This window comes from Saccostrea cucullata, unplaced genomic scaffold, assembly GCF_032062105.1.
Source record: "Saccostrea cucullata isolate Sc308-1 unplaced genomic scaffold, CSIRO_AGI_Scuc_v1 ctg291, whole genome shotgun sequence".
Lineage (NCBI taxonomy): Eukaryota > Metazoa > Mollusca > Bivalvia > Ostreida > Ostreidae > Saccostrea > Saccostrea cuccullata.
Window position 1 is genome coordinate 95,116 of NW_026928165.1, and position 22,690 is coordinate 117,805.

Consider the following 22,690-nt stretch of genomic DNA (forward strand, 5'->3'; position numbering starts at 1 on the left):
ACATACCGATGACCGGTGGAACGATACCTGTACAATATAGTAATCCACGTAATGGGTTGCAACTTGGAGGTGATTTTTCTGTTGATACTGTCTGATCAAAATCGTCGAGCGAAGAGGATGTGTGCGCAAGCGCATTTAAGGCTTGGGGCTATTTTGGAAATTTGGTTGAGGACAGGGGAGTTATCGCGCTTAGGCTATTCTTCTTCGATAACTGGCATTTACCGCACATGGCGGTAAATGCAAATAACTTCTCACAATATAACTCTTTCGTTCCTGGAGGTAATTTTAGTGTTTATAGGAAAACAAACAGACCTGAGTGCGAAAGGTTAAAAAATGGGTAGTGTATATTCAACATTTTTCATGTTTCTGTTTTGATTAATGTACATAACAGTGTGCAGAACATATATATGCGTACATGAGAGGTAATATGGTCATCCATTTTATACTTCGTCGGTAAATATTGGTCGCTAGTCAGAAGCATCACAAAAATGCGTTGCAAAGATTGTGAAAGAAGAAAAAAAAATCACAATAAGTGATTTCATGCACCTGAGGTATCCACTATGTAGTTTTAAAAATAATATACTAGTATATAATACAGATAAATGTTGCTATGATGTTCAACTCTTCCAAAGGCAGTAGCTTGTCCCTGACCTTGTTTTGTGTTTGTCTTGTGATGCATCTGCTTCATACTGTTATATAATCGTACACTGTATAAAAATTACAAGGCATAAAAGATTTCAAGGAGATTTAAAAAAAAAAGCTCCTTTAATGAAATATAAAAGAAACACAATTCAATCAGAATTCAATAAAATATTGCACACTAGAATTTGTGAGAAAACGATTCTTATTATGCGGTCTTCTGCATAGCAGTGATTAGAGCATTTGCTCTAAAGTTGCGGAATAAAAAGTTGATCCGCCAATTTTTTGTCGCTCACTTTGGGTATTATTTCTTGTAGTTTATGCTCTCCTTCATTCTTAGAATGGTATCCGATTATTAATCATATATTTTACTCAAATTATTGATACTTTATTTACCTTTCAATGGTCCTAAACAATCCTCTGTGGATTTGGGAATGTCGGTTTAAAAGATTTTCTATGTCCACATCCATGAATGGCCCTTCTTAATTATTAGATATCATTTATAAAGCTGGGGAAAAAATAAATAATAATGAAAAATACATGAAGTGAGGGACAAAAAATCGGCGGCATAAATCGAAGGTTTTTACAACACATGGATCTGTAGCTCTCTGCTTTATCTGTCGGAATTTTCTCAAGCGAAGAGCTACAGTTCTGCAGCTAATCCCCGTGCAGGATGTGCAAACTAGCTCTTCAGATGAGACCATACAAACTGAGATCCTGTGTTGCATTAGGTGCTAGCACAAGAAAAAAGATCCCTCTTTGCTCATGGTCCTGAGTGCCAGTTTAAATTTGTACCTTTCCACCCTCAACTGGCAATTGTGAATGAAAAAGTCTCAAAGGGGACATTAAACAATTAACAAACAAAGAAACTACATGTAACTTAAATATTATGCATATACTATTGACAAATCATAGTTAATTAGTTACATGTACATAGAGAATGGGGGACAATATTGCAAGTTGGTAAGAAATTCAACATAACATGAACTCTAGGAAAGCTAGCTCATAGCTGAGACAAGCCTTATATATAATGGTAAAATATTGAGGGGGGATTCAAAATTGCCTGTCTGTATATTTTGAAATGGATCAACTCTCCATGTGAACAGCTAAGGCATTGTTTATAGATCCTTTCCAGTTTAAACTGTTTCTACTAAATTGACTTTAAAATTATTTATGATAATTTTAGATTAAGACTTTAGACATGTCAATGTTCCACTTAAAATTTTCAGTAGTATTGAAGCAAAAAGTTTTTTTTTTCAGAAGCTGTATAATGCAATTGAATTCAACAACTAAGTTCTAACTTTGGAATAATTATTAGATAAGAAAAAAAAGATAAATAAATATGACTGTAATTTCAGGTTAAGTTTTGAATTCGAATTCATCATTGGAAAAATTCCAAACATAATGGATAAGTATGATGAAGATATTTATGAGAATCCCTTCTTTACAACACTGCAAAGTGAATTCAGCAAGCTGTATGAAGAAGTAACCTCGCTAAGATGCACGGTATAGTATTTAATTTATGATGTACATGCAAGTTTTTCTAATATCATAGATTATACATTTAACCAGAATATTTCCAGGTTCAGCACTGCTAGGGTTAAAACTTTAAAGATGTAAGTATACCCTGTACATATATGATATCGATGATTTCTACTTCTGGTGTGCTTTAAACCATTATACTCTAAAATTCATTTGCAGATTATTCAATTGAATACATGTAGTTTAATTCCTAATGTTGGGTTAGCATGTGTTGAATAAAGTATGACAATTACAAACAGTATTCAAGCTCAAAAGTCTATTCAAACAACACAAAAAACAGAGGTAGAGCAAAAACCTACCTCTAAAAACATCAGAGGTGGGATCAGGTGCCACAAATTACCAGGGTAATAGCAAAGCATGCTACCACAGGTTTTGCATGTACAACTTTATAACATGTTAGAATGATATATTTTGTAGCTCTGCATTCCACAGTATTCTGTGGTGGAAAAAGAGAAAATATCAGAGGAAGATTTGAGAGATCATATATTGACAGCTCAGGGAGACAGTGGGGTGTGGAAAACATGGTCAGATAAGGTGAGGGTTCAATTGTGATGTAAAAACTTTTTAAAAGATAAATTTTATTTAAGGTGAATTCTTATGTCATACATGTACTTGTATCACCACTCAGAAATTCTCAGTATCTGTCATGATTTGAAGTGTATGAATCATTTTGTAACTGAATTGTTTACATATAAAGTACTTTGCATAAAATTAATAATCTTTAGTAGCTAATCTTGTTTTTTGTCATTCTTATCCATGAATTAACTTAATGAAATTAATAAATTTAATGGCATTTTCTTCTTTTGTAAAATTCTAAAGGCTGTGAAAATAGAAGAAAATCAAGTGAAGATATTTCTAGGTCAGGAGGAAAACAAAGTGAGTACTAGCTGGTATCTCATAAGTAAAAGTTAATTTGGAAAAAAATTTAGGGAAGCAAATTAATACTATACATTTTTGACTAGAATAGCTAAAATAGATATGCAAAATGGTATCATTCATTTTTGTGATAAATTTACAAATATATGAGAGAGATATTGCATATATTTTCAATGATTTCCTGATTATGAATTATTAGGGAAGTAAAACCTTTGTGCCATTCAATGTTTAATTTCATAAATGATGACTTCAAAGGAATATTTTTGTGAAATATAAATTCAGACAAAGCCTGTGAAATTAATATTCAATGTATGCCTTTAACACTAGACAACCAAAAGGCCATGCAGTTTTATACAAAAAAATCTTTTCAGGTCAATATATTGTTTGAAGAAGCATTCTACAACAACAATGATGAAAGCTACCAAGTTCTCTGCATTGAACATTTCCTCAACAGACCTCATTCTGGTATTATTAAAGGGGTTTTCAACCCTGAGCATATTTTAAAGGGCATAATTTTTCATAAATACAAAATGCATACATTATTTATTTTCACCATCATGTTTTTCTTTCCTCCTCTTCAGAAATTTTATTCATTGCAACATGAAAATTTTCAAGTGTTGCAATATTTGATGCATAGTGCATGCATTGTTCTACTGTAAATTCCTAAATATACACTTAGAATTAATTATCACGTAAGTTCGCGAGAAACAAAACTCGCGAAATAAATTTACTCGCTTTTATTTTTATGGTGCTAAAAACAATGTAAAATCCCTTGATAAACCGTCCATTTGCGAATTATCATTCTCGCGATTTGACTTAAAGAGGCCTTTCACGATAAAAAGTACCCGCGAAAAATAAGGAATATACAGTATTTCAAATACATCAAGTATTGTCTATTTATACCTAAACATTATTTCTAAATAGGAGGAAATCAGCAAACAGAGAAGACTGTTCAAGAAACTATACCAAGGTCTTTTGAGCAGTGTAAAGCTTTCCTTTTTGGTAACCATGGTAAGAATGAAATATTGTTGTCAAATTCATCAAAGTTGATAAAAATAATGAAAGAGGAAAACCCTTTCCATTTGCCACTCTAGACTACTGCAAGTCGTGTTCTTAAAATCTTACTTTCTTATAGGAGGAAAGAGACTTCAAGACACTCTGGACAGACAATTGGAATCATTCTGCAAACAATACAGAAATTTGGCCTCTGGGAAATTTATTGTCATTGTGGTAGGGAGTCAATTTAACATTCAGTTTTCATAATCATATGTATATAAATTTTAAAAGTATAAAATTTATATGATTATGCTTTTATGGTTAATAAGTAAATGATTTAGCAGCATATCTTTATTATAGTATCTCAATATAATGTTTAAAATGGATTTCTCAACAGGATTTAGGTAACATTCTCAAAAAAACTGTCACTTTTGTGTGCATGCAGCACTAAAAATGATTTTTTTTAAAACATGTAAACACATTTGATAGAGATGTAGACTAACAGAGTAATGTAGAATTGTTCTTTATTAGTTTATTTATATAACTTCAAATGTACTTTAATTTCACTTTAATATATTTTACTTAAATTACCTCACAAAATTCTATTTTAGGAGGTTGCCAGTACTCAGTTTACAAAGGCAATGCAGACTGTTCTAAAAGATTCATCAATTGTAAGGCAAAAATAAAAAAAAAAAGTGTTACAGTAATTTTCAAATAATATAAAATATACACTGAAGTATGTACTACATGTAAAAATATATTATCAGCATGCATGCATGCAAGAAAAAAAGAATCCACTCACTTAAATTACTTTGTAAATTAATATATTGATTTCATTTTCACATCTTTTTCGTTTTAAAAAAGAAATTATTGTGAAAAAGTACTGTTATATGCGGCATTCACATGTAATTAACTCCCTTTGTTTATCCAGCGTAGAAGAGTCCATGAAAACAAGAAAGAAATGGACATGCTGAAGTCAGCAGTTGAGGTCAGCTTTTAATTCTAGTCATTCATAATGGTGTTATTTTTTTTTATCATAGCTTTGATCAATGTGTTAGCAATTTTAGCACTGACAAATTATTCTATATTTCTGATATTGAATTTAGACTATTGCAAAGATAACTTTTCCCTGACTTATTACTTGTCTGAATGAACAGCATTATATTTATAATGTTTATAGTATAATATAGGGTTAGTGAATTTATATTGGTGAATATTGGCACAAGTTGTCTGCACAAATGCACCAGCTTGCGAATGCATTTTACAACCGATGAGATAAACTGGAAATGATCTAGGTCAGGATATAATTTAATTATGTTTTTGAAAAAAAAATGTTTAAACATGCTTTTATTGTAGGTGTACATGATGGTCAGTGTTCATCGTGGATTGTTTCAAGCCATTCAGACAAACCTGACAGGAGAGGATGCGGAAGTAAACCGGTGCGCTCGTACTCTGTCTGACATCAAACTGGATGACCTGGGTGTCCGTCACGAGTTCATGTCTAACATCAGACTGGCCAAGAAAGAATTACAGAGCATTAACAAGTTTTCTACTCCTCTGGGTCGACTTCTGTGTTTGAAAAGAGTTGTGTCCAACCTTAGCACACCAACTAAAGATATGGATAAGAAAGGTGCAGTGATTCATTTTGAAAATTGAATGAATGGGTACAGTGTACCCCACTGTCAGAAAGCAATGGGTCAGAACTCAAAATCAATGGGTCAGAATTTTAACAACTATGAATGTGATATCAAGCCAAGTTCTTTTTCTTCAGTTACCGTATTTGGCAGAATATAATACGCACTTTTTTCCTAAAATAAAATTTCTGTAAGAAAGGAGCGCATACTTTACATGTAAATGGGATTCTCATATGTTTTTCTTTCAGGTGAAACATGGCTATCATACGTACATGTACCGTGGTATTACCTATAAAGACATATGTGTAACTTCTTTTGTTTATCGCCATATTTTAATATAAACTTATTTATTGTTGAGAGTATGCTTGTTAAAAATGTCATTTTCATAACCTTTTGCTACTATAAAGACATGAAAAAGCAAGTTAAAATTAATTTGAGCTGCATGTTTATTGTCTCCCCGACTCTCCGTGTAGGCCGCCATTACCAATGTTATTTTTAGACGTTCACTCCTTCCGTAATAATCAGACAAAGCAATGTCTTTTTTTTTTAATGAAATACAATAATAAAAAAATATTTTTGGTTGTAAATAACTCGGTGAAAATTCACTGCAACATAAACACCCTCTCTACGTACCAATGAAAGGAAGTCAATGTTTTAAGCACGTGCCCTGGTCACTTGATAATTATCTCCCAACACCCCTCCAGGCAATTAATTGTCTACCAACTCCAAAGCAATGTATTTACAGTTAGATCACTGATTTTTTACTGTCCTTATAATTTGCTTTGATTTTTAATATTTTCTTTGTTAAAAATCGGGAAGGTTTATGACCAGCTTTCGTATACTGTGTCAGCGGCTGAGCGCATGTTAATTACGACATATTAAACATTTAAACACTTGTTAAATGTAATTTTACCGTATTTTATATTTAAGCCTTTTGTTTAAATGATTTATAGAAGACAAATGAAATATGAAGTATGCTAAAACGTGTTGCAGTTGTTCCGAAAAACAGAATGAACGATAAAAATAGAAACTGGAAACCTCGATTCTATTTTATCATGTTTATGCGGGTTATCGATCACTTATGCGTATTTGGGACGCACTGGACAAAAACCAATGGGTATTTAATGAATTTAATGCGTAAATTACGCAATACGCAGGGCAAAATGAATCACTGAAGGTGATAAGACAGATTCATGATAAACAAATGTAACTGTATCTACATTTGGAACTTATTTCTTTGTATTTCTCAGAAATGCTAGTATTGGGTATGTGTATTGTCTTATGTTCTCTGCAGAGGAAATTTGTTCACAACTCAAAACATTGATTGAAAGTTTATAACTTTGTAAATACTGTATATGGGGAAATTTTTGCCCCCGTTTTATTTTCACCCCCTTTCCCCCTCCCCTTGATTGGGCGAATTTTAAACGGGGCGAATTCAAATTACATCTCATAATTTCTTAAACAGAGCTATGACTGGGCGAAAATAAAACGGGGCAAAATTGGTCACAAGTTCAAAAGGGCGAAAATAAGACGGGGTGAAAATAACCCTGTATACAGTAGTACATTGTACATTTAGGTACATTTTCAAAAAAAAAAATAATTTTATATACTGTTAGTCTGTACTGGGAGGGGGGGGGGGGAGGGGGGAATCACTTACTGTGCAAATATTCACATTTATTTTAGCACTATACACGGCATCAGTGAATTCAAGAAACTGTGAATAAGTAGACAAAAATGTTATTGTGTTATTTTTTTTTTACTTTTAGTTCAGACTACCAGTTAATATTAATATAAAAGAGTAATTCATTAATTACAAATGAAATTTGTCATTTAACCCTTTTTGATAACAGTCAAAGGGAGATAACTTTTACTTTACACCATAATTGTTTAAACAGCGGTCATGCCATATAACAGGAAAAAAAAAACCCCATAAATTACAACCAGTGAAATTAAACCCTTATTGAGTACTTAAATTTTAATATGTTTCAGTGTAATTTTTCTTTTAAAAAAAGAATATATTTCATAACTGACTATGGAAGTCACAAGTATACATGTTTGTTATTGCTGCCTGGTTGGAAGTTTTAAAAGTACAAGTAATATTGTCCAATGAAATCTCATTGCATAAGGGAAACATAAAGACATAAACATGGAAGATTTTTAGATATTGGAAAAACTGTATATGAGTTACAGTAGTCTACACCAAATATTAAAATGTTTTGTAATATCTTTTCTTCTTCACAGACACCTCATTGATGTTGACTACAGATGAATTTCTCCCCATTATGATTTACCTCCTAATCAAGTCTGAGATTCCAAACTGGTAAACATTGAATTATATATGCTTTACATTTTAATCACTTTAACTCATTAAAAGGGTAAAGAAGAAGGTACAGTTTCAATACAAATTAAGCCCTATATTTTTCTAAAATATGAAAGTGATATAAAAAATCAAAATTCATTCTTTCTGAATCATATGAATTCTCCGCAGTAAGAATACACAAATGGTTTTTCTCATATGACTTCCTAAATGCTAATTGTGACGTCATTAATTGTGCATTTTCCCGTATTTTCTTAAAAAGTTGCAGAAGACATCAATTTTCAGTGGAATTTTCTTTCAGAAAACATACTCTGCCACCGTCGCCCGGAAAGATTTTGAGATATGTGATTTTTCATAGCAGTTTACACAATATATCCAAAAATTAAAGTGGGCGACGGTGGCAGACACTATTTTCTAAAGGAAAATTAGCAGAGAAATGAGTCATTTTGAAGCTTTTCTGCATTAAACTTAGAAATGTACCAAATTAATGACGTCATATTTCCAGAAAGGTCCTCCTTTATGCCATATTCTTTAATGATCTATCATATTCATCTACTCAACTATTAAAGGCAATTTCATAACTTTTTAAGAACATTAAATTTTTAGGGCACAATAAAGCTCAAACCGTACCTTCTTCTTTGTGTTAAATGCTTAAATTTTTAGCTTACCTGAGCCGAAGGCTCAAGTGAGCTTTTCTGATCACATTTTGTCCGGCGTCCGTCTGTCCATCTGTCTGTCCGTCTGTCTGTCTGTCTGTCCGTAAACTTTTCACATTTTCGACTTCTTCTCAAGAACCGCTGGGCCAATTTCAACCAAACTTGCCACAAAGCATCCTTGGGTAAAGGGGATTCAAGTTTGTTCAAATGAAGGGCCACACCCTCATTCAAGGGGAGATAATTGAGAATTAGTGAAAATTTGGTGGTATGTTTTAAAAATCTTCTTCTCAAGAACCACTGTGCCAGGAAAGATGAAACTTATGGGGAAACATCCTCAGGTAGTGTAGATTCAAGTTTGTTCAAATCATATCCCCCGGGGGTAGGGCGGGGCCACAATGGCTGACCAAAGTTTTACATAGAAATATATAGGAAAATTCTTTAAAAATCTTCTTCTCAAGAATGACAAAACCATAATTCATCAAATTTATATGGAAGCATGCTCAGGTAGTGTAGATTCAAGTTTGTTCAAATCATGACCCCCGGGGGTAGGGCGGGGCCAAAATGGCTGACCAAAGTTTTACATAGAAATATATAGGAAAATTCTTTAAAAATCTTCTTCTCAAGAATGACAAAGCCATAATTCATCATATTCCTATGGAAGCATGTTCAGGTAGTGTAGATTCAAGTTTGTTCAAATCATGACCCCCGGGGCAGGGCGGGGCCAAAATTGACCAAAGTTTTACATAGAAATATATAGGAAAATTCTTTAAACATCTTCTTCTCAAGAATGACAAAGCCATAATTCATCATATTTATATGGAAGCATGCTCAAGTAGTGTAGATTCAAATTTGTTCAAATCATGACCCCCTGGGGTAGGGCGGGGCCAAAATGGCCGACCAAAGTTTTTAAAGATATATAGATAGGAAAATTCTTTAAAAATCATTTTCTAAAAAATAGCAAATCCATGATTGGTCATGGGACTACTTTTGGATTTAAACTTTACAATAAAAAGCCATTTTCTACTTTTTCCTACCCTTAGTGCTCAGGTGAGTGATGTGGCCCATGGGCCTCTTGTTAAAGATATGGGGAGATGATTTTATAAACAAGCATTTTTGTTGTGAAAGGTATATAATATAAATCATTATTTGTTGAATTTATCTACATGTATATTTTTGGATAAATAACTAATTATGAAACCCCTCAATGACACCTTAAGGTAGGTCGCGGGTTTGCTTTTGTCATCATTTTTGGTACACAATTTTGACGATCCGAGCAATTGTTTTGTGCACATTTGATTATGACGTCAATGAGGTCACAAAGGCGACGTTGCGTTGTTTCCCGTTTAATTATCTGAGAATGACTTTATGAAGTCATGTACGAATTAAGTAGGTTATACATGTACAAAGTGCTTGCTTATTGTACGTAAACTTCGTACATGTATAATCCAAGAACTGTTAAAATTAAATTACGATCTGAAATTCTGATGTGATTAATATGTGTAATGGATTTGGAAAATTAAATAAAATACAAATGGGATAATTAATATCGTAAGTGAAAGCTTAAAAAACTGCTCAATTAAAGTCAATCAAAATGAGACAGCGTAAAAGTTGTTGTATACAAAAAAAAAAATAATCGTAAATAAAATGGCTAGGCCCAAAACTTGAAGGATTGTGAGTGCGCATTGACTTTATTTTTTCAACTCAAAGGGATAGCGCGTATACAAGTAGCACCATGATTGAATGATTGATTGTATATTGTTTAACGTCCCTCTCGAGAATTTTTTGCTCATATGGAGATGCCATCACTTGCCGATGGAGAGCTGCAAATTTTGTCCTATACTCGGCACGGGACCTCGGTTTATTCGGTCTCATCCGAAGGACTGGTCTCCACGTCCCACAGTTGGATTCGAACCCGCGACGTAAGGATCAACTCCTTACTTCGCGAATCTAGAGCAGACGCTCTTACGACTGCGCCACGCTGGCGACTGTAGCACCATGACTGCAACTGCAAATCAAAACCGGGGCAAAAATATTTGTATACACGTATACAAGATGAAATCAATCCTCAACACTAAAAACGAGGTAAAATTTTATTACATGTATTTTACTTTTACATGTACTTATTATTATCATCATTATTACATGTGTTTGATTATTTTGCTTTTAAATCTCATGTAATTGCTATGTCTATGCTGACGAACAAATTGTAATTTGCGTTTTAAAAATAAATTTATATAAACAGCCGGACTATCAGTCCTATACGACACTGTAAACAATTTACAAGTTTCATTTTTTATAACAAAAGCTCTGACTGTGTGTATTTATATAAGCTAAATGGAAGTGTTTTACACTTTGCAATTTGATTAAGAAACTAGTAATTAGTATTAATAAAGAACATTGCCAGACCCCCCCCCCCTTCTCAATTACTCTCTTGGATGTCTTTCTTTACTTTTTATCGAAAAAATAAAGTGATAAAATTTATGTGTTATGCTTGAAATCTTACTGAACATGAACATCTTAAATATACAGTACAGGAAATAAAATTTTATCATTCGCGATGTTGTCGCTGCATGCTATTTCTCATGCACGACGAATGTTTATAAAGTTTATTCTGATTTTCAGAATATGAATTTCACAATATTAGTGTAAATAAGGTACTCGTTATCCTAATATGTATCCGCAATAAGTTAAATGATGAGTAAAATAACATTTTACATCTATATCATTCTTAGATCTTGCATATTCCAAATGTTTAAATTTTATACATTACGTACTGTTAACGTGGTTACGGTCAACATATGACGTTGTGGAGATAAATAACGCCATAAACGCAACATTTTGGCATTATAACAGCAAACTTTGAAATTATTTAGCAAAAAATCCAGCGAGAAGACATATAATTTTTTTTATATCAATAATTTTAATTTCACCTCATCTTGACATTTTGAAATTCCTGACTAATTCGTCTGCGTTTTTTAAAAGTTATCCAACCTTTTTAAAAGAAACTCTTTCTGCAAAATTGGCTTAAAAACGTCATTTTTCTATATATTTCAATAGTAAAGCGTAAAAAAAGTACTGAAAACTATGCCTTGTTTACAGATATATATCATTAAAACTACGTAGGCAAATTTAATAAAATTTGCAGATAATACGCTTTAAAGTCTAAGGAACATTAAATCAAATTTTCAGGATATGTTTTCTCGTGAGAATTTTTATGCAGTAAACCTGCGACCTACCTTAAAATACCATGTGTACTTTACTTAAACCTTTTTGCATGAATGGCATGTATAAATGTTCACAGTCTTTTTTATGCAATGCATATTTCTATGCAGGATGGCAAATCTAAGATATATGAAGGAATTTCACTTTTCAAGAGCTTATAATTTTGATGAATTTATGTGAGTATGATTAAATGTTTTCTTTTCTCAGTTTTCTTTCATTGGTAAAAGAACTTGAATTGTATATCTGATTTTGCAAAAAAACATCATCTTAATGTTAATTATTTTAACTTATTATAGCATAATTTAAATTATGCTTCTATGAGTGTGTCATGTTTTTGTAAACTCACCTATCAACTTTGTTGAGAATTACTGGGTATTCATTTGTATTCAAGGTTTTACTTGACCACTGTGGAAGCAGCTATTGAACACATAAGAAGTGGAGTTTTACAGAAAGAGGCCATCAAGTCATATTCTCTCAAGGTACAGACAAAGGAAACAGGCCATTATTTGCACAGACATAATGATTAGCTGATATATTAGTACAGAGTAATGTTTTCAGAATCTTAGGATGTAACTTCCATAACTTATATTCTCTCAAGGTATAGACACTGAAAATAGGCTGAAATTTGCATTAAAATGTATAATCAAACAGTTTGTGGTAACTGATGAATCACTTATAAATAATGCCGCGAGCATCTCAAAGATATACTTGTATAAAAAAAAGTCATTTTAGCAAACATAATAACCAGCAATTAGAAAAGAATCTCTGACCTTCTCAGTGATATAAAACTTCTGTAACACAAAATTTACAAAAAGATAGTTTGTCACTAATCCTGAAGCATTTTGCTGGGTAGGAATTAGCAGAGGCTGATGACTTAATAGAAATGATTATGAGAATTAAGTTCTCCATTGCTGATAAATGTCTTTGTTTTTTGTAGAAGAATCAGGTGAATCGGCAGTCTTCAGGCACGACAAAAAGTGTGGACAGATTCTTCAGTGTAAGCTTTATAGAAACAGAGTTTGTTTTTGTCTTTCTTGTCTCTCTAAACTTGGAAAAGTGACAATATTTATGTGAAGTACAGTAAAATATCTGCTGATTTATGAGAATATCTAGTGCAATAAAACTGCATAATACATTAAACTTGTTGAATACAGACACCACTGTTTCCTGAAAAATAAGCTGGATTAGACAACATTCTGGATGAGAAAACATTTTAACAGTTGAATTAACTAAACAGGACTTAAAATTTATATTGTATTAGACATTTTCAGAATTTCATAATACAGAAAATCAGGATTAGATAAGTTTCACTGTAGTTACACTGATTTTACTCACACTAGATATTAAAAGTTAATTGCTTTAGCTTAGGAATTATTTTCTGAACAAAAAATGAAGCTTGATTCATCTAGTTTGATTGTCAGAATGAAAATATCAAGTTACAGTCATGTTCAGAGTATTAGAATTAGAAAAATGCTAAATGTATTTGTTACAAACATGATTTATTCAGTGTGTGTAGGATAGTGATGAGCAGAAAATGGCTTAGAATATTACATGTATGTATACTTTTTCTAACCAGTATGTTGAGGGGGGAGATGAGGCAGCAGTGAGGGTGATGCTGGGGAAACCTAACACCCCCGGGGAGGAAATCATCTTACAGATGTGTCACCCTCTGTGTTCCTGTAACAAATGTCGCACACTGTTAAGGCAAAATCCAACAGAGAAAACTCTGGTTACAGCATACACACGCGATGACCATGGATACACAGGTACAGTATGCCAAATCAATGGTTTATATTAAAAATAGTGTTTTCATAATTCCATTGTAAAATGTGTCCAAAAAATTGACTGGCAACAAATGATTTTTTTTCTAAACAACTATTTCAGTCTAGTTAAGTCTCAAAACTGTAAAGAATTTTTTCTGGAGAAAATGAAAGTAAAGATTAAAAACAAGCTTTCATATTTCTGAGAGATAAAAGAAAAATGTACAATTTACATGTAGTGCAGATATGAACAAATTATGATCTTCACAGCTCTCCACATAGCAGCATTGCATGGACAAGCTCACCTTGTGGACCTTTTAGTTCAGCATGGAGCCATAGTCAATGCCAGTGATTATCTAGGATACACACCGCTCCATCTGGCTTGTCAGAAAGGCTATCAGAACATCATTGTAAGTGGCTAATTGGAGGCTTAGATGTAACTGCAAAGTGGAATAAAGTATGAATGAATGAACGGTCCTCCATCATAAACACTGGTTTTATGTAATCTATTGTTTCCTTTCCTCATAATGTACAATGAAGAAAGAGGTAAACTTCATAAGCTACAACAACTTTGAATTCATTCTTTCTCTTCAGCTTTTATTGATACACTTTGGTGCGGACTGTACGCAGACTGACGGTGTGGGTAACACCCCTCTCCATCTCTGTGTAGATAGTGGACATGAAGATGTAAGTCTTGTGTCATTTTGTTTATTCTTGTATTGTGAAGCCATCTTCAAATTATTAACAAATGTAAACAGATACATTATTATCGTATGCAGTAAAACATGCTTATATTGAACACAAATGCATTGACACATATAGTGAAGTGCTTTTCTTTTCCTTGAATTTTAAACAAAAACGTGAAGCTAATAGATATATAGAATTACATTTATAAGAAAGCAAAATTGCCCATCCCTGACACTTTGCTGTAATATGTTTTGATTTGAGAGCATATTAAATGCAATGTGCTTTAAAAAAATCAAGCAAATTTAGATGCATTAAATATTCAAATATCATGCTGTTCTTAGAAAAAGAATCTGACTCATTTTAAATCCTCTTGAGGCCATCTTAACATCCTGTGTACTTAATTTTCAAATTTGTCACATCTGTGAAACAAATTGAAAATCTCTTATTTTATGGCCCCAATCTTATATAAGGAACTCAAAATTCTTTTCATCACATCTAATTTATCAACTTTGTATATAGACTGGTTATGAGTCTAGTGTATTATATGTCTAAAGAATAATGTGTGACTATATTTTGCTGTTTATATTGTAGTGTGTGAAGGCTTTGGTGTTTACAGACAAAGTCAGGACTAAACTTGATGTGAATGCTCAGAATAATAGAGGGGACACTCCTCTACATTTGGCATCAAAATGGGGATATGGTAGGATAGCCACTTTAAATATACTTTTTTTTTTAACCTACCAGTCAAATATGACATACTTTGTTGGAATCTTATTTGTCTATTAAATCTAATAATGTAAAAGTAACACTTAGTAAAATCAAAATAAAATGAGTCAGAGGAAGTAGAGTTACATGTAGTACAACACATTTTTTTCAAGTCCTATATTGAGAAACAGAGAATATAATGTAGATTTTAATATCATCACAAATTTGTGTTTTAATCAAAAGATACCTTTCATTTTTCCAGTAAGACTAGTTGAAATTTGGGTAAACTATATGACATTTTCACAATTTCTAACACTGAACCTTGTTTCTATCTTGTTAATTAACTTACAATTCTATCAACACAGCTGTCTTGAATAATTTATTATTTTATTGTTATTTTATGCTTTACAGAATCGATCATCCAAATACTACTAGACAGCAAGGCCAGGACGGACATTAAAAACAGAAAGAAACAGACTCCATACAATATAGCACAGAATGCCCATATACAGAGGATATTTCAGGAGTATGAATTAATTCCCACAGTGCTGACAGAAAGGCAGAAATCGGAGGTCAGATCTTTATTTATTATATACCTAATGTGTATCACTCAATTTTACTGTTGATTTTACGCAATCATGTGATGTCGTGATTCGACTTTCCGGATCACCACACTGTGGTTTTCTGAATCCATATTGCTATATTAAGCTTGTTATAAGCAGGTATATCATAAATTTATCATTATAAAAGTAACTTGATCCGAAAGGTCGTATTACATCAAGTTGACAGGCGTGGATCATCAGATCAAATGAGACGTGAATACTGTTATAATAATATATTTGTACGAATAGAGTAAAATGTGTAGCATCTTCAATACTATGTTACTCAATTCATGTATCAGCTAACAACATAATAAAAAGAAGAAAGAAATTATACAGAGTATCATTTATAAATAGCAATGTCATTTAGTTTCAAAATAACTGGGTACACTCTGATGGGTCAAATTATGGAATACCAAAACTTTTTGGCGGTCAGCAGAAACTGGTATGGCAGCCACCAAATAAAATATTTTTTCTACCTGACACCAACTGGCTTCCTTAGTCTTGCTGTCCATTATATCAACACTGCAAATAAAATTTACATATGATTATTTTTCCAGTCCCTGGAAGATTATGAGGTGGTGAAAGTGATCAAGCCCCACAGGAATAGTTCAGTGAACCACCCTCCAGAGTCTCCCTCCTCACCCACAAAACTGTTTACACCAGAAGTGGCCTCCCTTGACCAGGCCAAGAACCATAGAATTAGTTTACTTTTCAGAGCCATTGAAAATGGAGATGTCCAACTGGTATTTAATATTTTGCTTTTTAGCTCACCTCAACGAAGTTGAAAAGAATTATGTGATACCCTCGGTGTAAAATTTCTTTCGGTGTCGGCATCGGCGTCCCAGGTTAAGGTTAAGATTTTTGGAGCAGTTTTCTTTTTAATTACTTCTGAGTCCTATATTGATTAGACATGCATGGAATATGGTTCTAGTGTGTTTCATTGTACCAGACAGAGTTTCAGATGCTGCAATTTCAGCAATGGTATGACCAGGTTAATGGTTTTGGAGCAGGTTAACATTTTTGGTGCAGTTTTTGGTGTAGGTTTCATTTCCAAGTAACTATAAGCCCTATGTTGACCAAACTTGCATGGATGATACATCTAAGGATGCATACTACCGGGCTTGCTAAAAAATGAAAGAATCTGACCTACATTTTTTGGTTGAGTGAACAGGTTAAAGTTTTTGGTGCAGGTTTCATTTCCAAGTAACTATAAGCCCTATGTTGACCAAACTTGCATGGATGATACATCTAAGGATGCATACTACCGGGCTTGCTTCGGATGCTGAATCTGACCTACATTTTCTGGTTGAGTGAACAGGTTAAAGTTTTTGGTGCAGGTTTCATTTCCAAGTAACTATAAGCCCTATGTTGACCAAACTTGCATGGATGATACATCTAAGGATGCATACTACCGGGCTTGCTACGGATGCTGAATCTGACCTACATTTTCCAGTTGAGCTAACAGGTTAATGTTTTTGGTGCAGGTTTCATTTGCAAGTAACTTTAAGCCCTATGTTGACCAAACTTGCATGGATGATACATCTAAGGATGCACACTACCAGGCTTGCCGGATGCTGAATCTGACCTGCATTTTCCTGTTGAGTGAACAGGTAAAAGTTTTTGGTGCAGGTTTCATTTCCAAGGAAGTATGAGTTCTTTAATGACCAATCTTGCATAGATCATACATCTAAGGATGCATAATACCAGGCTTGCTTATGCTGAATCTGACCTACTTTTTGTGGATGAGTGAAAATGTTAGTTTTTGATGCATGTTTCATTTCCAATAAACTATGAGCCCTATAATGAGCAAACTTGCATAGATGATACATCTAAGGATGCACACTAATGGACTTGCTTCGGATGCTGAATTCGACATACATTTTTCAGATAATAGACAAGGTAAAAGTTATGGTTGCAGGTCTATTTCCAAAAACTATAAGGCTTATATAACATTGTATAAACCAAACTTGCACAAATGCTGCATCAAGAGATGAAAACTCTCAAATTTGCTTCAGATGCTGGATTTTCATTATATTTTCATGAAGAAGAACTAGTTTAAATTTTTTATGTAGGTCTATTTCAAAGTATCAGATCAAAATTGCTCAAATTTTTCATTTTTGGAATGTATACTTTTTGTTGGTTAATTGTGTGACTTTGCCTTACTTAAAGACAACATTCGTTGAGGTGAGCTCTGTAATCTCTGATTACCTATGTTTGTTTCATGATTTAGTTAATCTGAAAAGAATTTTTAAATAACTATTAAAATTTACTTTCAACTCCATAAGATTCCCAAGTAGACAGGCTACTACAGCATATCAATAATTGGAGCTTTTATATATACATGTAACAGAATGTCCTTTACTAATTTTTCCTGCAGGTGATGTTTTATATGAAGTGGAATGACTCTGCCCCAGAGACGGGCTCCCTGTCCCCTTCCCCCAGTAGGGAGGAGCTGTGTCACCCCCTATGTCAGTGTCCAAAGTGTTCAGCCCTCCAACAGGTCAGGCTTATATCTGTAAATCATATAGGTCACTGTAATGGTAACAAAAAGAATTGGTCATTATTTATTTGATTATCATTAATGCAGAGCTATATTTAAATGTGTGTGAAATCTACAAATTACCCATTCAAAAAATATGTATAGCTAATTGCGTTAAACATTAAAAAATAGACCCATTCTTTGACATATTTCTAATAGGAGAATTGGAAGAATTGCAGTTGTAAACATGATACACGTGTCACACTAATCTAGTATTTCTAATAATTTGCCTCTCTTTTGTAGGGTTCTGTTCCATCAGAAAATGCTTTAAATGTGAATACAGCAGACGAAAAATTGTTCAGACCACTTCATAAAGCCTGCCAAGCTCAGAATCTGGAGCTTGTTAAATTGTTCATTGATAAAGGTGCTCAAGTCAATGTCCACACTAAGAAAGGAATAACACCACTACACCTAGCTGCCATAAATAAAAGTACTCAGGTTTGTATTTGTTTAATGTAAAAATTTTAATGACATGACTGCTCTAGTTGATGCTTCATTTTTTTTAGTCGGAAAATAGCTCTTCAGAGCTTATGATTTTTGTTGGTGTACCCAACTTTAAATAAATATTACTTAATTCTCTTCTTTTTCTTTGAAAATTGGCTTTGTACATGTTACTTCTGATTTCACTATAATATTTACAAATTTTATTTGTTTCCTAAAATAGTTCTTTTTGAATTCTCTATCATGATCTTAAAACTTGTAGCTGCAATGTACCTATAGGTGGCATGCAAAGAAAAGTTTATCATTCATTAGTGTTACATACATGTATTTTGTCCCTAGAGAGACTACCTTGAAATGTTTTCTTTTGATAGCTGTTCATGTATATGTAGGTGTTATATTTAGTTTAGATTTAGAATAATTGCCTAATGATTACTTAATTATGATTCTCATCTGCTGTGCACTTAGTCACTGGAAATAAAAACTCTTTCTTTGTTTAAGAAGATTAAATTACTTTATTTACACTGATTGTCAATTTTCTTTGGAATTTTATTTACGAAATGAACTGACTCATCTAACTTGATTTATTTCATGATATCAAAATTGATTATGAACATTTAGATACTAGTAGTTGTAGAAATGTAAAAGTTTAAATTAGATATTCAATTTGCCAATGGGTAAATTTTTGTGTGACACAAATATTGCCTCTGATTATAAAGAGAATATCTTACATATTGATCAGTTTTATTACATTTATCTTTATTAGATTGTCCTTCACCTTCTAAAGCACAATGCCAAGGTCAACGCCAGAGATAACTACGGTGATACGCCTCTACATCTGGCCTGTTATAAGAGCTGTAAGGATACAGTGGACTGCCTACTAATGGTAAAGATATGGAGAATTTTTTTGAAAATTAAATATCAAATGATTTTGCTGTTGGTAAATCACTGACAGTTTTCACTTTTGACATTATACTGACAGGTAGTTTCAAGGATTTCCTTTCTTTAATCATGTGATTCAATCATTGCCATTGGATGCACATGCAGTTGCTTTGGAATTTTTACCTTTTAGGAATCCAATAAAAAAACAAAACAAAAGAGAGAATTTTACTGATTCACCTGAAGGGAAAAAACATGCAGTTGATAAAGAGTATTTTAAATGTCAGAGCATGTTTAAGTCCTACAGTTTTCAACTTTGGATTTTGATATTTATGCTATCAACTTATCACAGATTGGTTGTATCATATGAACCTTGATTTGTTTAGATCAATGAACTGTTTCCTTCATTATGGTTATTTTTATGCTAAAAGTTAAGCTTGTTTGAAACAAGAATCTATATTGAGAAGTCCAAGGTAACATTTATCAATACAGAACTTTGTAATACAATGCTTTGCTTAGAGACAAATATAAATGACTCTCTTGGGGGTTGTATTTTAATCTAAGTATTTTGAGGAGAATGACAAAGTACCCAGATATATACAATCTGTAATTGTATATGCAATTAGACAGATGGGTTATGGATTTCTTCTCTAAATTGTGAATAAGTTCAGAATATGATTAACATAAGGTCAAGATCTAGTAAATGAAAGGTGCCTACAGATTTTTCAAATTTAAGAAATTAATTCCTTTAATTATTCTTTATAATTTTAGCTTGGTCAAAATAGATGTTTCAGGGCATAATTTGTAGAAAAACAAGATGAAAAACCATATTTTAAACTGTCGTTTTCAATGCAAAATTAAGAAAACCAGTATTGAAAATGGGAGTTTTTTCCATATCAGGCAAAGAAAATGTATCCAGATTGCCTACAGTTTTTCAGAAAACGGTAATTTGTATGTTCTTGTTCTTACTTTAAAATAATGTCAAATTTAGGATAGGTGTCGGGACTACTTTTCATGTGATTTCAAATTGAATTTCATGGAAATACTTTATTTTCTACATAATTCTGTTAGAGCCGTAAAGTACGGGAAAAAGAAAGTTGAAAGTCATGATTATGACGTCATAATGAATTTAGCACTGAAAAGTTATTCTAAAGTCATTTACTAGATCTTGACCTTAAGTACATGTATATAATTAACTGACAAGTGACCTTGAATTACAATTTAAATATAAACATGAGGAAGTACAGTGGAGCCTCGTTTATCCGGACGCTTTGGTTCCTAGTTAATTTGTCTGGATATGTGAAGTGTCAGATACCTGAATTACCAGTTAAACAAGATATAATAAAGTTTAAAAAATTCTGTTCCGATGAAAAATCATCCGGATATCTTAAGGTCCACTGTAAATGCCAGTAATGTGTAGATATAAACAAAAATGTTTGCCATTCTGAATATGATATTCTTTGTTTTATGGTTGCTCTACATATCTTCTTCAATTTTCTTTAATCATAATTCAGTTAAAACTTTATGTTTTGTCTTTGTCCCACGCAAGTGAGATTTTCTGATGACAAAGCTATAATAATCCAATCAGTCTTTTATTGTGCTGTGTGCAGAGTGCATGAACATCTGAATTTCTTCACATTTTATTATCAATTAAAGAACCCTCTTTCATCCTGTGGTACTGTAGACTTTTTTTTTCTGTATGGGATTTATTTCCGCTATGTACACGAACACAATTTTTCAGTGGAAGTTTGTCACAGCGTACTAAAGATTCCTTAAGGACTTATAATGACAATCCAGGATATGCATAACATCTGAATTTCTAGAAATTTTTTTTTATTAATTGACCCCGTGGAATTAAGCACTTTTACAGTATATGACATTTTTGAACTTAAATTGTAAATTTCATGTACCTTTCCTCTCGTATTTGTAAAATGGGACCATAAAATCAATAGAGGTTTGCAATCTTTAAAAATCCCTCTTTACTTTTGGACAACTACATGTACATGAAGCAGACACTTTGAGACAAATTGTGTGCATTATTACATGGACTAATTAGCCCTCAATCCGAATTGCATAATTCATTTCCCCATAAAGTCCATGTTTCAAACCCTATTTCGGTGTTAAATTGTTTATTTTTGAAAAAAAAAAAAATTCAGACTTAAAGAATTTTTTTTTTACCACATACATCCAGTAGATCATCTGTTTAATTAATTGATGATGTTTAGCAGCTACCTGTTTTCTGTACTTATGAAGTTTCAATGCACGTTTATTATAAACATTAAAATTCAAGTATTCTGTAGTTGGGGTTAAGACCCAAGAGTTTGGCCATTTGTCATTCATGGGCATTCTCAGGTAAATATAAAGGGTTATGTTTCATGTTCTTTATAAGTCTGTTCTGTTGTTGAAGATCAGATCTACAGTTATGAGCTGAGAGTTGATCCTAAAGTTATGCCACAACTGCTGTAAAATCTTTAATAATCAAAATATCAATAAAATTTTAAGTGTAAATACCTTTATCTATTATAACTTAACTTTTGCCTTAAGATTTCATTCAGTTATATGCAATACCTTCTGAAATATTCCAATAATGACAATGTAAGGTCTTGTCTTTCGATGTCACTGCACAGCAATACTAAGTGACATCAATATGATGTTTTACTTTAGTATTCATTTTCAATTCATCCATAAATCTAGTAAATGTCTCTCATATATGTTTCACTTTACTGGTCCCTGCAGACAAAGCAGGAAACATTATTGTCTTTGTAAGGCTCATTAATCATTATACAAAAATGTATTTTAGAGGAACCTCGGATTTAATTCTACAAGTGGGATTCATAATTCCCTTTTCTAAAGAAGAAATTCTTTAAAATCATATGTCAGTTTTGAATATTTTTAATATTCAAAACAAACAAAATGAATTTGAATTACCATATCTTATACTGAAAATCTTACAAACAAAGATCTCATAGTTCTCCTTTTCCTCACTAAGATATTAACAAGAAAGAAATTCAATATATTCAAGAAGAGGTGTAAATCAGATATGAATACTAAAAACTTCCAAGGAACTTTTGCAAAAATATTTTTAATATTCCAAACAAACAAAATGAATTTGAATTACCATATCAATATTGGATTCCGATACTCCTTGAAAATCTTACAAACAAAGATACAGAGGGGGTTCCAGTAAATGTTCTACCA

At 32.5% G+C, this 22,690-nt stretch overlaps 1 protein-coding gene across 1 annotated transcript in view; it reads left to right on the forward strand.

The window, feature by feature from the left end:
- The first annotated feature begins 271 nt into the window (after window positions 1–271).
- Window positions 272–22,690, forward strand: part of LOC134276658 (ankyrin repeat domain-containing protein 27-like) — a 32,714-nt gene continuing 10,295 nt past the window's right edge. The window contains exons 1-23 of the mRNA XM_062758929.1: window positions 272–337; window positions 2,004–2,145; window positions 2,599–2,715; window positions 3,001–3,057; window positions 3,429–3,522; window positions 3,982–4,068; window positions 4,193–4,287; window positions 4,665–4,724; window positions 4,985–5,041; window positions 5,410–5,683; window positions 7,929–8,007; window positions 11,993–12,058; window positions 12,274–12,361; window positions 12,820–12,879; window positions 13,459–13,648; window positions 13,913–14,052; window positions 14,237–14,329; window positions 14,921–15,029; window positions 15,446–15,606; window positions 16,194–16,379; window positions 18,014–18,136; window positions 18,419–18,613; window positions 19,380–19,553. Of these exons, the coding sequence (XP_062614913.1) occupies window positions 2,044–2,145; window positions 2,599–2,715; window positions 3,001–3,057; window positions 3,429–3,522; window positions 3,982–4,068; window positions 4,193–4,287; window positions 4,665–4,724; window positions 4,985–5,041; window positions 5,410–5,683; window positions 7,929–8,007; window positions 11,993–12,058; window positions 12,274–12,361; window positions 12,820–12,879; window positions 13,459–13,648; window positions 13,913–14,052; window positions 14,237–14,329; window positions 14,921–15,029; window positions 15,446–15,606; window positions 16,194–16,379; window positions 18,014–18,136; window positions 18,419–18,613; window positions 19,380–19,553 (2,607 nt within the window). The 5' untranslated portion in view covers window positions 272–337; window positions 2,004–2,043. The remainder of the gene's footprint in view (window positions 338–2,003; window positions 2,146–2,598; window positions 2,716–3,000; window positions 3,058–3,428; window positions 3,523–3,981; window positions 4,069–4,192; window positions 4,288–4,664; window positions 4,725–4,984; window positions 5,042–5,409; window positions 5,684–7,928; window positions 8,008–11,992; window positions 12,059–12,273; window positions 12,362–12,819; window positions 12,880–13,458; window positions 13,649–13,912; window positions 14,053–14,236; window positions 14,330–14,920; window positions 15,030–15,445; window positions 15,607–16,193; window positions 16,380–18,013; window positions 18,137–18,418; window positions 18,614–19,379; window positions 19,554–22,690) is intronic.